The following is a 15,059-nucleotide window of genomic DNA, read 5'->3' as shown; positions in this document are numbered from 1 at the left end:
AATCTTCTGTCTCTTCTAGTATTCAGATACTATGGTGATGGTCATAATAGTAAGTCTCCATTTCTTAACTAAATGATGTCACTACAATATGGAGAACTGATTTGTAATGCAAAGCTGTTATAAAAGGTAGTAAAATTTAAGCCTTTGTTTTCTATTTTGGTTTGTTGTAGTTATTGTCTAGTCTTTTCCATTAGATTCCTTACTGACTTTAAATTCTTTTATGGTTGTTGCCATGACCTGTGCATTTTAAGGGTGCCACCAGCAGCTATCTTCGAGTTGCTTGTTGCCTAAACCTAAGCAATCCTTGCCAAAATGGCCTGAAGTAAGAGTCTTTCTTCCATTACTGAACATGCCAAAACTGTTCTGTTGGAGCTGATTAGGAATAAATAGGAATTTGAGATAGAGAAGACTTTCAGTATACCCCAAAAGGTTAATCTCTTGCATCATTTAATATAATTGAGAAGCGTAGCCTTTGGCCTTGGTCCATCCCTGGAGTTACCGTCTTCTTTGAGAAAGAACTGTGATAAATCCAGTGTCTTCAGTGAGAGAAGTTACTTAACTGATGAATAAAGAAGGAAAATGGAGCTGACTTGTTCAGTTTCTCTGCTTTGGCAATATTGCTTAAATATTAATTTCCTGAATTGGAATATTCTTCAAGGTGTTTACTCCATCCTCCTACAAACACAGAAATTTTTTTTTTTCAAATATAGAGATGTTCTGAGCATCTCTTAATTTAGATGATAGTAGTGACTAAATGGCCATTTACTGAAATGCAGTCCAGATATAAAAGCAAACTTTAAATCACAGTGTAATCTAACAGAATTTTTTGTTCGACCATTTCAATTTGTGGAGACAACTGCTTTGTGCAAGGCCCTCTAAATACTTAAAACTGAGAAAAAGTATTTTAGCTCTTAAGGCTGTTCAAGGAGCTTGACTTCATTATGGTACAGAAAGCCTGGGATGAACGAATGAAGCGCTCTTTTGTCTCAGTTTTAGTTAAACCTTTTATGTTGGGTTGTTGGATTTGAGATACTTAGCATTCTCCAATTTAGGTATGTATGCTTTTTGCTTTTAAACTTTTAAGTATTAGTGTTCTGAATGATAAAATACTGCTTATGCATATCTTAACAGGGGAGAGGGCTGGAAGCAGAGGCAGGCAGACTGGCTGGCATTCCTTGTCCCTGTCCTTCTCTCTTCTCAGCATTGCAGCTTAATTCAGGCGTGGTTTCCTTCTATTCTTATGTTTCCTTTGAATCAGTTCTGATCTCATGAATGATCAGTGCACTAAAGGTGTATTGCAATTTAATTTTCTGTATTTATTCTTTATTTCATTTTTATATGTGTATATGTTCATACAGATAAAATATGCAGTAAAATTACAGAGTAGAAAGTTGAGAGAATGTTAGAAGTTTTCTTAAAAAGTGCTTAGTTCCACATACCTTGGGTGAAAGGAATTCTTTTCTACTTTCTTAACATTATGAACACTTTCTTTTCTCTTTAATTTCTATTTGGTATTATGTTTGGTTGCAAAATCAAAGTGGTTGTACTACTGCTACTGTTTCTTAATTACTGCAAATGTAGTCTTCTGTTCATATCTGCAGTTTAGTATTCATATGAATGCAGTCATTTGAAAGTTACATTGATGCATGTGAACAGGACAAGTAGAAAGCTTGCAGGGCTTTCTACTATGTATTTAACTTTTTACAGTGTTAATACGGAATTTTTCATGAAGTAGGCAATGTTCGTTTATAAAGTTATAAACTATTTTTAGTAATTTTATAAGCACCTTTTTCTCTCCATCTGCAACCTCATGAAAGAACTCAAAAAAAGCATGCTAGCTTTAGAACTCGTTAATAGTACGCAAATGTGAACAGCTTGAAAATACTGAAGGCAAGCCAAGGTGGCCCTTTAAATAGTTTAGAGATGCTTAGTTTTGAGTGTCTCTTTATTTCATGTTGTAGTGCTTAATCCTTTTATTTACTTGTCATGTAAATTTGTCTAATTTTTTTTTTGCTTTTGACTCCCCAGGTGGCCTAGAACTTTGGCAGGCATCACAGCATACCTGCTGTGTACACGTTATTCTGCTGGCAGTGGGATATATCCTGGCAACTCACAAGATGAAAGAAGAGCCTGGCGCAGATGTGACAGGGGAGGATACTGGGCAGAAGAGGACTACTCCAGGTGCCAATATGCAAATGATGTGACTCGAGTTCTTTATATGTTCAATCAGGTAATTTGTACATTTCTATAAAATCAAATTCTTTAATGAAAATAAAAATGCAAAAGTCTGTTTCTCCATTTTTTTTAAGCTGGTAATACTGGTGGTCAAGATGAATTATGATGAACATATGCCTCTGAGTACAACACTAGAACTTGTAGGTTTTTCTGTTTTGAGTGCCCGCAGACTGAAAGTGCAAGGAAAATTTTATTCTTTGGTGTACTTGTGTAAAGCATAAGAGAATGGTACTTGTCATGATTGTTTTTGTCAGCTAGATGCCCTGTCCTGCCCACACGCTAAAAAGAAACAAGGCAGGCTGAAGTTGTAATGGAGAACAGCTATTTTCATTATAATAATAGAGAGTAGTCAAACTCTGCTCTGCCTCTGTTGCTGTAAACCTCTTAATAGACTTGGTGTGGCTGATGAGAGTTACCTAGTGAAAGTAGTGAGTATTAACTAGGATTCTCTAATCTGGTACTACTCACCAGGATACAAGAGAGTATTTTAGATTTTAAATGTAGTCTCCTTTTGAGGATTATTTCTAGCTAATGCACACTTTCACAAACACTGTTCTGCAGTGATGCACCCATGCAGTGATGTACCCAACCTTGTATTTATAGGCACAGTATTGTAAAATACTCCATAAAGCTTTGAACTTCTGGTTTAAGCTTGATGTTTTCCAGTGCATGCTGTCAGATCACTAGCATCAATGCAACAGGTGAAACTGTGGAGATATGAGGATGTTTTCTGGTGTGGTGGGGGTTTTTTTGGTTGTTTTTTTGTTTTGATGTTTTATTTTTTAAATAATACAGCTGTGCTACTTGAGTTGATGATTTTTGGTAGCACTGCCTGTGTTTAACATGGGCCATGGTGCTTCTCTGACCTCAGGGTAAGATTACTGCATGTTGCATGTGTTCGGAGTGTTTCAGTGTGTGAGCTCACATTTGTTTAGAGAAAACTTCACGCTGTGTATCAGAAGCACCACAGCCCCTAACTGGCCAATCAGGATCTAAACTGATATTTGCCCTTTGGATGTCTCCTATTTATACACATAGTGAAGGCTTGATGTCCAGTGGCTTGGGCTAAATCTAGTTTGAAGCAAAAACATTGAACTGCATATTGTGTAGATGCATTGTTGCTGACTTGCTCCCTCTGTGTTCAATTACTTACTAATGCAGACATAGCTTTTTATCTTCCTGCTCTGGTTCCCTGAGGACCAATGAGCACTGGTGTAAGAAAGATGGAAAGAGTGGGGGGAAGAGAAAGGGAAAGGACTGCCTGTTCTGGTCCAAGATAAACTTAGGGGTGGACATGACTATTTGTGCTCTACTGCTTTACATTCCTAGCACTAGAGGTGCATGCCATGGCTTGGTCACAAGAAACATGTTTGAGGGCTGAAATGAGCAGTGGTTAATGACTGGTTAGCAGGTGGGAGATGATGCTGGGGATCCCTTTGTTGTCCCTTTGTGGGACACAGCGAGGTTGGGTGCTTGCTTATTGAGAGCTTTGAGCTGCTGGTTTGCTTTTTCCTCATGTGGAAATTCACATTTTCCTGCAAGGCCTATAACAGCTCAATGCTACTCCTGCCTATGTACTGTAGCCCAACTTCAGAGTTGCAACTGCTCAAGAGCCTAGATTATTTCAGCCTGTCATAATTGCTTTTGGTTAGCCAACATTTATCAGGTTGGGGAAGAATGTTGCCAACTTTGTGTTAGGAAGTTCAAAATGTGAGGCTGTCAGTGTTGTGGTTTAACCTCAGCTGGCAACTAAGCACCACACAGCGGCTCACTCACTCCCCTCCAGCGGGATGGGGTGGAAAGAGAATTGGAAAAGTAAAAGCGAGAACTCGTGGGTTGAGATAACAGTTTAATAATTGAAATAAAATAATAATAATATAATAATAATAAATTGTAATGAAAAGGAAAATAACAGAAATAAAACCCAAGATATACAAGTGATGCAAATGAAAACAGTTGTTCACCACCAACTAACCGATGCCCAGCTAGTCCCTGAGCAGCTGCCCCCCAGCCAACTTTCCCCCTAGTTTTATTGCTGAGCATGACGTCATATGGTACGGAATATCCCTTTGGTCAGTTGGGGTCAGCTGTCCCAGCTGTGTCCCCTCCCAGCTTCTTGTGCACCCCCAGCCTACTCGCTGGTGGGGTGGTGTGAGGAGCAGAAAAGGACTTGACTCTGTGTAAGCACTGCGCAGCAGTAACAAAAACATCCCTGTATTATCAACACTGTTTTCAGCACAAATCCAAAACACAGCCCCATACCAGCTACTGTGAAGAAAATTAACTCTACCCCAGACAAAACCAGCAGATTCTCCACCCCTTATTCCATACCATTTACATCATGCTCAGGTCCCCCACTGTCCAATACATCCTCATTAACCACCACCTCCCTTCCCATCCTTTGCCGCAATACATAGATATCATTCCCTTACTCTATGGACCACCCCTGTGAAATGTCTGTAAAATGTCCACTGAGTTCATTTAGTCTGTGACTTTGGGCTCCATCTGTTATGGTGGTCACTCAGGACAGGAGAGGTGGTGTGTTGCGTGGAATTGTTGGGCACCAACGCCAGCTCAGTTCAGGTCACTGCTGCACTTGGTCTGCTTCTTGTAAGGCTTGTCCTCCATTGGTTCAGGTGGTTCCTGCTATAGTAATTCCCATAAACATGCAACTCAGATCATGGGTTATAACAATTCAAAGGTATTTCCATCACAGTCTCCACCCCTGGTCCCTTTGGGCCAGGTTATAGGGCTTAACATTGCAATGAACTCCTCCCCTTGCTCCTAGCCTGGCTAGCAACAAGGTGTTCCTGCTGTAGTAATTCCCGTAACATGCAACTCAAATCATGGATTATTTTCACCCAGGATTAAATCACCTTGAGGTACACATTGGACTCCCCTCTCCTTCTGCATTACCCACCAAGTGCACCCAGCCACTTGAGCAAAAACAATCCCCCGAATAGGTTTACCCTTTCCTGAGGAAGGAATAACCTGGACTGTTTTTCCCAACAAGTTCCTTCTATGTACTGCGGGGATCTTATCTCCTTCCACGGTGCGCAGGGGTTTTGATTGGGCAGGGCCAGGTCGACAGGCAGATCCTCTAGTGTTAACTAGCCAAGTGGTTTCTGCTAAACATGCATCCCAATGCTCGAATGTCCCAGCACCCATTGCTCTCTAGTTTTTAACAGTCCATTGTATCGTTCAATTTCCCCGGAGGCTGGTGCATGATAGGGGATGTGATACACCCGCTCAGTGCCATGGTCTTTGGACCAGGTGCCTATGAGGTTGTTTCAGAAATGAGTCCCGTTGTCTGACTCAGTTCTTTCTGGGGTGCCATGTCGCCATAGGACTTGCTTTTCAAGGCCCAAGATAGTATGCTGGGCAGTGGCATGGGTCACAGGGTATATTTCCAACCATCCAGTAGTCGCTTCCACCATTGTAAGCACATGGTGCTTGCCATGGTGGGTTCGTGGTAGTGTGATATAGTCAATCTGCCAGGCTTCCCCATATTGATATTTCAGCCATCGCCTTCTATGCCAAAAAGGCGTTAGCCGCTTAGCTTGTTTGATTATGGTACATGTTTGACACTCATGGATAACCTGTGCAATGGCATCAATAATCAAGTCCACCCCTCGATCACGAGCCCATTTGTATGTTGCATCCCTTCCCAAATGTCCTGATGTGTCATGGGCCCACTAAGCTATAAATGGCTTACCCTTATGTTCCCAATCCAGATCCACCTGAGCCATTTCAATTCTAGCAGCCTGGTCCACCTGCTCATTGTTTTGATGTTCTTCAGTGGCATGATTCTTGGGCATGTGAGCATCTATGTGACATACTCTTACAAGCAGGTTCTCTACCTGAGCAGCAATATCTTGCCATAATTCAGCAGCCCAGATGGGTTTACCTCTGCACTGCCAGTTGGTCTGCTTCTGCTGCTGTAGCTACCCCCACAGGGCATTTGCCACTATCCATGAGTCAGTATAGAGACAGAGCACTGGCCACTCTTCTTGTTCAGCAATATCTAAAGCCAGCTGGATGGCTTTCACCTCTGCAAACTGACTCGATTCACCTTCTCCTGCAGCAGTTTCTGTGACTTGTCGTGTAGGACTGCACACAGCAGCTTTCCACCTTCAAAATTTTCCCACAATACGACAGGATCCATCTGTAAACAGGGCATATTGCTTTTCATTTTTTGGTAGTTTATTATACAGAGGGGCCTCTTCGGCATGAGTCACCTCCTCTGGTGACACTCTGAAGTTCCAGCCCTCTGGCCAGTCCGTGATCGCTTGCAGGATTCCTGGGCAGTCAGGGTTTCCCATTTGAGCTCGTTGCGTTGTCGGTGCAACCCACTTACTCCATGTTGCATCAGTTGCATGATGCGTAGAGGGGACTCTCCCTTTGAACATCCAGCCGAGCACAGGCAATCAAGGTGCCAAAAGGAGCTGTGCTTCAGTACCAGCTACTTCTGAAGCGGCTCGAGTTCCTTCATACGCTGCTAATATTTCTTTTTCAGTTGGAGTGTAACGGGCTTCAGATCCCCTATATCCCGGGCTCCAAAACCCTAGGGGTTGACCTCGAGTCTCTCCAGGTGCTTTCTGCCAGAGGCTCCAGGTGAGGCTGTTATCCCTGGCTGAGGTGTAAAGCACATTTTTCACATCTTCTCCTGTCTGGACTGGCCCAAGTGCTACTGCCTGAACTATCTCCCATTTAATTTGTTCAAAGGTTTGCTGCTGCTGAGTGCCCCCATTCAAAGTTGTTCTTCTTCCGGGTCACTCAATAGAGAGGGCTTATGATCAGACTGTAATTTGGAATATGCATTCTCCAAAAACCCATGACGCCTAAGAAAGCTTGTGTTTCTTTTTTGCTAGTTGGTGGAGACATGGCTGTTATTTTGTTGATCGCATCCATTGGGATATGACGATGCCCATCTTGCCATTTTATTCTCAAAAACTGGATCTCCTGTGCAGGTCCTTTGACCTTACTTCGTTTAATAGCAAAACCAGCTTTGAAAAGAACCTGGATTATTCTTCTCCCCTTCTCAAACACTTCTTCTGCTGTGTTGCCCCACACAATGACGTCATCAATATACTGCAGGTGTTTGGGAGCTTCACCCTGTTCCAGTGCAGTCTGGATCAATCCATGGCAAATGGTAGGACTGTGTTTCCACCCCTGGGGCAGTCAATTCCAGGTGTACTGGATGCCCCTCCATGTGAAAGCAAACTGTGGCCTGCACTCTGCTGCCAGAGGGATCGAGAAAAATGCGTTGGCGATACCAATTGTTGCATACCCTTTGGCAGCCTTTGACTCCAGTTCATCTTGGAGTTCTAGCATGTCTGGTACGGCAGCACTCGGCAGCGGTGTGACTTCGTTCAGGCCTCGATAGTCCACTGTTAGCCTCCACTCTCCGTTAGATTTTTGCACTGGCCATATGGGACTATTAAAGGATGCATGCGTCTTACTGATCGCTCCTTGACTCTCCAGTCGCCAGATCCACTTACAGATGGGAACCAGGGAGTCTCGATTGCTGCGATATTGTCCCTGGTGCACTGTCATGGCAGCAATTGTCACCTGCTGTTCTTTAACCCGCAGCAATGCCGCCACAGACGCATCCTCTGAGAGACCAGGCCAGCTAGACAGCTGTTTAATCTTCTCCGTACTCAAGGCAGCTATACCAAAAGCCCACCAAGTACCCTTTTGGGTCCTTGAGGTACCCTCTCCTGAGGTAGTCTATGCCAAGGATACATGGAGCCTCCAGACCAGTCACAATAGGATGCTTTTGCCACTCATTCCCAGTTAGGCTTACCTCAACCTCCAACACAGAGGGTTCTTGGGATCCTCCCGTCATTCCAGAAATACAGATGGATTCTGCCCCGTTGTAATCTGATGGTATTAGAGTACACTGTGCACCGGTGTCCACTAGAGCTTTATACTCTGTCGGGCTGATGTGCCAGGCCATCGAATCCACACAGTCCAGTAAGCCCGGTTGTCCCTTTCCTCTGCCTGGCTGAAGGCAGGGCCCCTCTAGTCCTGGTTGGAGTCTTCATTATTTGATTTTTGTAACTGCAAAACAGAAGTCCCTTCATCAGGGTCAAAAGTAGGATCAGCCCTTCTACTCTGCCCAACAGACCCTGGAGCAGTAATTTTCCTGGATGGATGCTTTTTGGCTGTTGTTTTTCCTCCAAATAGGTTCACCATCCCACTTCCTCATGTCCTCCCCCTGGTCACGCAGGAGGAACCGCAGGCTTGCCCGTGGCATGCGCCACCGGTACCCTTTCCCTTGAACAGAAAAAGGCTGACTCTTAATAGCTGAGGCCTTGGTTGGAGTGCGTGAGGAAGACCTACCCTTCTTGGCTTGCTTGGACGTTTTTTGGGTCAGTCTATTCACAGCTGAGACACAGGCCCACGTGGAGGAAATGAGATTATCTTTGTGTCTTGGAGTTGTCTGGCCAGTTCATCTATAGTTGGTGCCTCCATGTCTATCCAGCTCATTATTGCCAGGGCCTGGGTGTATGACATCAGTGTATTTCGTACAAACTTTTGCCACATGGACCACATGCACCAGATTTCATCTGGGTCTTTGGATGCCTGGTTGTCGTCCAGGTTGTCATAGATCACCTCCAACATGGCTAATTCCCTCAGAGACCGGATACCTCTCTCGACGTTGGTCCATTTGCTTCGGGAATTTGCAAGTTCTTCCTTGAAGGGATACCTGTCCTTCACACTTGACAGGAGTTGCTGCGAAAGACTGAGGACTCCTGCCTTTTTTCCAGTGTCTTTGTCAATGGCCTTATCCTTAGCAAGGGATCCTAGCTGCCGGGCTTCCTTACCCTCTAATTCCTGACTACTGGCCCCAATATCCCAGCATCGGACTGACCAGCTGAGGCTTAGCTCACCTGGTTGATGGCTAAAATCTTCTCGCATATCTCACAACTCACTTAGGGATAGAGATCAGGTGATTTCTGTCTTGTTTATGATTTCAGTCTCTTCCTCTTCCTGTTCTTGTGACTGCTCTGCTGCAGAACAGGCTCCCTCCTCTGATTCTTTCTCCTGCTCCTTCTTAGGAGAAGCTTCTTCGTCCCTTACTAAACAAGCTGACTTTCGCTTCCATTGTTTCTTTTTAGTTATAGGGGTGACTGATACAGTGTCTGGTTTAGCCATAGTGTCTGTTGGTATGTTTTCCCTCTCTTCTCCCTGAGGGTGCTGCATGATATCGAGCAGTGTTTGGTAGATGCTGGCCAGGGCCCAGCACAGTGCGGTAAGTTGTGCCTCTTTGGAATAGAATCATAGAATCATTAAGGTTGGAAAAGACCTCTAAGATCATCGAGTCCAACCGTTGACCCAACACCACCATGTCCACTAAACCATGTCCCTAAGCGCCTCATCTACTCGTCTTTTAAATACCTCCAGGGATGGGGACTCCACCACTTCCCTGGGCAGCCTGGTCCAATGTTTCACCACTCTTTCAGTAAAGAAATTTTTCCTTACATCCAATCTAAACCTCCCCTGGCGCAACTTGAGGCCATTTCCTCTTGTCCTATCGCTTGTTACTTGGGAGAAGAGACCGACACCCACCTCGCTACAACCTCCTTTCAGGGAGTTGTAGAGAGCGATGAGGTCTCCCCTCAGCCTCCTTTTCTCCAGGCTAAACAACCCCAGTTCCCTCAGCCGCTCCTCATAAGACTTGTTCTCCAGACCCCTCACCAGCCTCGTTGCCCTTCTCTGGACACGCTCCAGCACCTCGACGTCCTTCTTGTAGTGAGGGGCCCAAAACTGAACACAGGATTCGAGGTGCGGCCTCACCAGGGCCGAGTACAGGGGCATGATCACTTCCCTCCTCCTGCTGGCCACGCTATTTCTGATACAGGCCAGGATGCCATTGGCCTTCTTGGCCGCCTGGGCACACTGCTGGCTCATGTTCAGCCGGCTGTCGACCAACACCCCCAGGTCCTTCTCTGCTGGGCAGCTTTCCAGCCACTCTTCCCCAAGCCTGTAGCACTGCATGGGGTTGTTGTGGCCAAAGTGCAGGACCCGGCACTTGGCCTTGTTGAACCTCATACAGTTGGCCTGGGCCCATCGATCCAGCCTGTCCAGGTCCCCCTGCAGAGCCTTCCTACCCTCGAGCAGCTCAACACTCCCACCCAACTTGGTGTCATCTGCAAACTTACTGAGGGTGCACTCGATCCCCTCATCCAGATCATCGATAAAGATATTAAACATGACCGGCCCCAAAACTGAGCCCTGGGGAACACCGCTCGTGACCGGCTGCCAACTGGATGTAACTCCATTCACCACAACTCTCTGGGCCCGGCCGTCCAGCCAGTTTTTGACCCAGCGCAGAGTACACCTGTCTAAGCTGTGAGCTGCCAGCTTGTCTAGGAGAATGCTGTGGGAGATGGTGTCAAAGGCCTTGCTGAAGTCCAGGTAGACCACATCCACAGCCTTTCCCTCATCCACTAGGCGGGTCACCTGGTCATAGGAGATCAGGTTGGTCAAGCAGGACCTGCCTCTCATGAATCCGTGCTGGCTAGGCCGGATCCCCTGGTTGTCCCGCTCATGCCTTGTGAGCGCCCTCAAGATGAACCGCTCCATAATCTTCCCCGGCACCGAGGTCAGGCTGACAGGCCTGTAGTTCCCCAGATCCTCCTTCCGGCCCTTCTTGTAGATGGGCGTCACATTGGCAAGCCTATATAGTCACAGGATTTTGTGACAGAATAGTCACAGCATTTTTTTTTTTCAAGCATTCTGTCACTTCATCAGGATCCTGTAGTTGTTTGGGAGTGAAGTTGCAGACCATTGGAGGTGAGACGTTCTCTAGATACCTGCCCATATTCTCCCACATGCCGTGCCACCCATGACCGTACTCTCGCAGGGCCTGGGTCATATTCCTAAATTGCTTGTTAACCTTAGACAAAACCGAAGCAGTATTCCTAAGAAATACCAATAGAAGTATTTTAACTACCCAAGGATGTTCAAGATACTGAGAAGTTATTGTAACGAGGGAGAAAACATCACAGAAGAAGGCAGTGAAGGTGCCATTCTGTATTTCCTCCACAAAAAACCTCTCAGAGGAAGAAGTATAATTGTTAATTGTCTCCATGAGACGATACTCCAAGTACACTAATGGTTTCAGTACAGAGCCCCAATACCAGATTAAGCTCAAGGCCAGTGTTTTAATAACAAATCTCCCAGGCAAAACATCACTAATCACTGCAGAGCACAGCAAACTGCAAAAGCCAACACTGATTGTTAATATGTACAGCAAAATAAAGAGCATGGCGCAGATCAGATAAACAAATATCGAGAACAGATGAATCGGTATCGTGACCCGCAACTGTTAACAGATATAAATCTCTTCTAATATGCTCTGGTCAATCTGTTGTCATCTGAAACCCTTCGAGCCCCACGTTGGGCACCAAAAAGGACTGTTGTGGTTTAACCCCAGCCAGCAACTGAGCACCACACAGCCACTCGCTCACTCCCCTCCAGCAGGGTGGGGGGGAAGAGAATTGGAATGGTAAAAGTGACAAAACTCATTGGTTGAGATAAGAACAGTTTAATAATTGAAATAAAATAAAACATAATAATAATAAATTGTTGTTGTGGTTTAACCCGGCAGGCAGCTGAACACCACACAGCCATTTGCTCACTCCCCCCGCCCGGCCCCCAGTGAGATGGGGGAGAGAATTTGGGGGGGGGGGGGGAAGTAAAATTCGTGGGTTGAGATAGAGACAGCTTAATAGGACAGAAAAGGAGGGGAAAATAATAATAATGATGATAAAAGAATATACAAAATAAGTGATGCACAATGTAGTTGCTCACCACCCACCGACCAACACCCAGCCAGTCCCTGAGCAGCGGTCACCACCCCCTGGCTAACCTTCCCCAGTTTATATACTGAGCATGAAATCATATGGTATGGAATATCCCTTTGGCCAGTTTGGGTCAGCTGTCCTGGCTGTGCCCCCTCCCAGCTTCTCGCTGGCAGGGCATGAGGAGCTGAAAAGTCCTTGACTAGTGTAAGCACTACTTAGCAACAACTAAAACATCAGTGTGTTATCAACATTATTCTCATCCTAAATCCAAAACACAGCGCTATACCAGCTACTAGGAAGAAGATGCTCACTCCCCCCTCCCGGCCCTCAGTGGGATGGGGGAGAGACATCTCTCATTTGAACCAGTAAAATTGTAATGCATAGGAAAATAACAAAGAGAGAGAAATTAAACCCAAGAAAGACAAGCGATGTAAATGAAAACAATTGCTCATGACCAACTTGATCAATGCCCAGCCAGTCCCCAAGCAGTGGCCCCCGGCCAATCTTCCTGTATTATTAACACTGTTTATTATCAACGCTGTATTATCAATCCCTGTATTATCAACGCTGTTTCCAGCACAAATCCAAAACACAGCCCCATACTAGCTACTGTGAAGAAAATTAACTCTACCCCAGCTAAAACCAGCACAGAGGGTCAGACTGGTATCTTCAGAAAAGCAGAAGCAGAAGTATAATTTCCATTTGTGAAGTAGATAATAGGAAGTTATCTCTTTAAAAATACATGCACATAGGTATGCTACACTGAAATAGAGGTTTCAAATTTATTTTTTTTTTTAAAGGGAGAAGTGGCATGTTTTGGTTTTAGGAGTTGTTTTTATTCATTAGAGCCTTCCTCTTTTTATGTGTAGTAGGTCTGGAATTTTAAGCAGTATTCTGCACAGAAATTTATTGTCTCTTTGAGACTAATATTAAATGTAATAATATTATAAGCATCTTCAGAGCCTTTGAACACAAAGGTAGTTGAGCCGTTTTGAACATTAGAACTGTGCCAAGCAATTTAAATCAAGCAGAGGTCTAAGTTTAAAACGGAGTGAAACCTTTGTAACATTTATATTTCACTGTTCTTGTTTGTATCGTACAGGTATAGTTTTAGGTGAAAAGAAATTCATGTTTAAAGAAAAAGTTCAAAGAAATCATACAGAATATCTGTATTCGAAAGTTGACTTTGTTCAGTGTGTGTTAAGACTGTGAACTTCATTTACACTTTAAATGCATGATTTCTAGTGTTTAATCTTCCATTAATTGCATTCATATCTATGTACAAGTGCTAAGACCAGCAGGGACACATATATAGTTGTGCTTATGTGGCACATTGCAAATTCAGTATGGCAGACTAGATATCTGTACACCAAAAAATGGTGAGACGGGACATCTCTAGTTTGGATTATCATGGTTAAACAGCATCTGGACATGAGCTGATAACATTTGCACAGCTTTCCACTGTACTAAGTGAAACTTCCCATTTTTGGTCCCTGCTAGCTCCAGCATGTTGATGTTGCATACTATTTAGTGAAGAATTTTCCAGCATGGTGCTTGTTTCAGGAATGAAATCATGAGCTTTGTCATAGAGAGGTTCTATCTTGGGGTTTTTTTGTGTGTATGTTCTATTCCAAATGCTTTCTGTAATTACAGAATCATGAGTGAATGCTATAGCAGTGGTGTGTTTGAGTATCTTTTGGCTTCTCTTGCTATAAAATGCCGTGTTTTATGAGCTTTGCGTTGACATGCCTAGGCTCTGGTGAAATGGAGAATAAGCATTTGACAGTATTGTCTTTTTTGCTCCTTTTCTTGGTGCAACACCTCTTTCCCTTCTAGGACAACAAGACAAAACCCAGTTTTGCCTGCAGGTACAAATGCTCGTTCTCTGGCTTATAGGAAATGTTTTTGCTAACAGATAAGGTGGTAGTCTTTGGCTACTTAAAACACTGTGGTCCCTGTGGGAATTGCTATCCTCTTTGGGAAAATGCTTATTTATTAATTGCTGAAGTGTTGCCTCTATCTTGTACTTAATTTTCACTTCTTCAAAATGCTTATGTTTGTTCTCTATGTAGATGCCGCTCAACCTTACTAATGCAGTGGCAACAGCAAGACAGCTCTTGGCTTACACTGTTGAAGCAGCAAATTTTTCTGATAAGATGGATGTTATTTTTGTGGCTGAAATGATAGAGAAATTTGGAAGATTTGCTGAAAAATATAAAGAGGTAACTGGATAATTTGCCATCACTTTAAAGATGATCAAAGTGTTTGTCCTTAAGTATTCAGAGCAGTGAAACCTTCTCAACGTTAGATGCAGGCACTGAGTTAGTAGATTATCAGATTCTATTCCATGTTTTTGTTTGTTTAGTAGGTTCCTGAAGTTGCTGACCCATGGTCACAGACTTTGCATTCGCGCTGAGATGATCCAGCATTCACTGGACCTGTAATGTGAGTAACACCTCTGGTCAGCACTGGAGCAGGGAGATAGGTACAGTAAGTCTGTTTTTATTTAATATGGAGTGGGTCACACAGGTTTTCATTGGTATGTTCTTCTCTAAAAATACAAATAATGAAAGCCTCAGAGATCCTCTCAATAATGAATAAAACAAGACTTATCTTCTCCCCTCCCACCATGGTAGGCTGTCTTTATTCAGTATTGAGCTGTATCTCTAAGGTTTTCAGTATTCCTATATCTTGTAGGATATAAGATAAGACATTAAAATAAAATCTTAGAGAACGCTCATTGTTGGGGAGAAAAATGCGAGTGGTTGAATAGTTCAACCAGTGGGTAGGAACTCTCTGTTTCACTGCTGAACAGAGGTTATATTGATCTCACTGTACAGTGCATGTTGGGAAGTTGGAGACCGCAATGCCTCAATTTTAAACTTGCGCAAAAAAAAAAAAAGCCAAATTTCCCCATCCACCCTCAGCAAACCATAAATGCTGGTTGTAAATTCTTTGCAGGACCCCTTGGAGAATTTTCAGGTTAAATCTCCTTTTTACAATCATAGC

General features: G+C 44.0%; 1 protein-coding gene across 2 annotated transcripts in view; it reads left to right on the top strand.

Annotated features, from left to right (window-relative positions):
- The window catches only part of ADGRA3 (adhesion G protein-coupled receptor A3), a 68,318-nt gene that overhangs the window by 35,854 nt on the left and 17,405 nt on the right, over positions 1-15,059 (top strand). For both annotated transcript variants that reach the window (XM_076336034.1, XM_076336035.1), the window contains 2 exons: positions 2,029-2,230; positions 14,123-14,272. In XM_076336034.1, the coding sequence (XP_076192149.1) occupies positions 2,029-2,230; positions 14,123-14,272 (352 nt within the window). The remainder of the gene's footprint in view (positions 1-2,028; positions 2,231-14,122; positions 14,273-15,059) is intronic.

Source organism: Aptenodytes patagonicus, chromosome 4 (genome assembly GCF_965638725.1).
Source record: "Aptenodytes patagonicus chromosome 4, bAptPat1.pri.cur, whole genome shotgun sequence".
In the NCBI taxonomy this organism is placed as follows: Eukaryota; Metazoa; Chordata; class Aves; order Sphenisciformes; family Spheniscidae; genus Aptenodytes; species Aptenodytes patagonicus.
The sequence above is the reverse complement of the archived record's forward strand: the minus strand, read 5'-3'. Positions and strand labels throughout refer to the sequence as shown.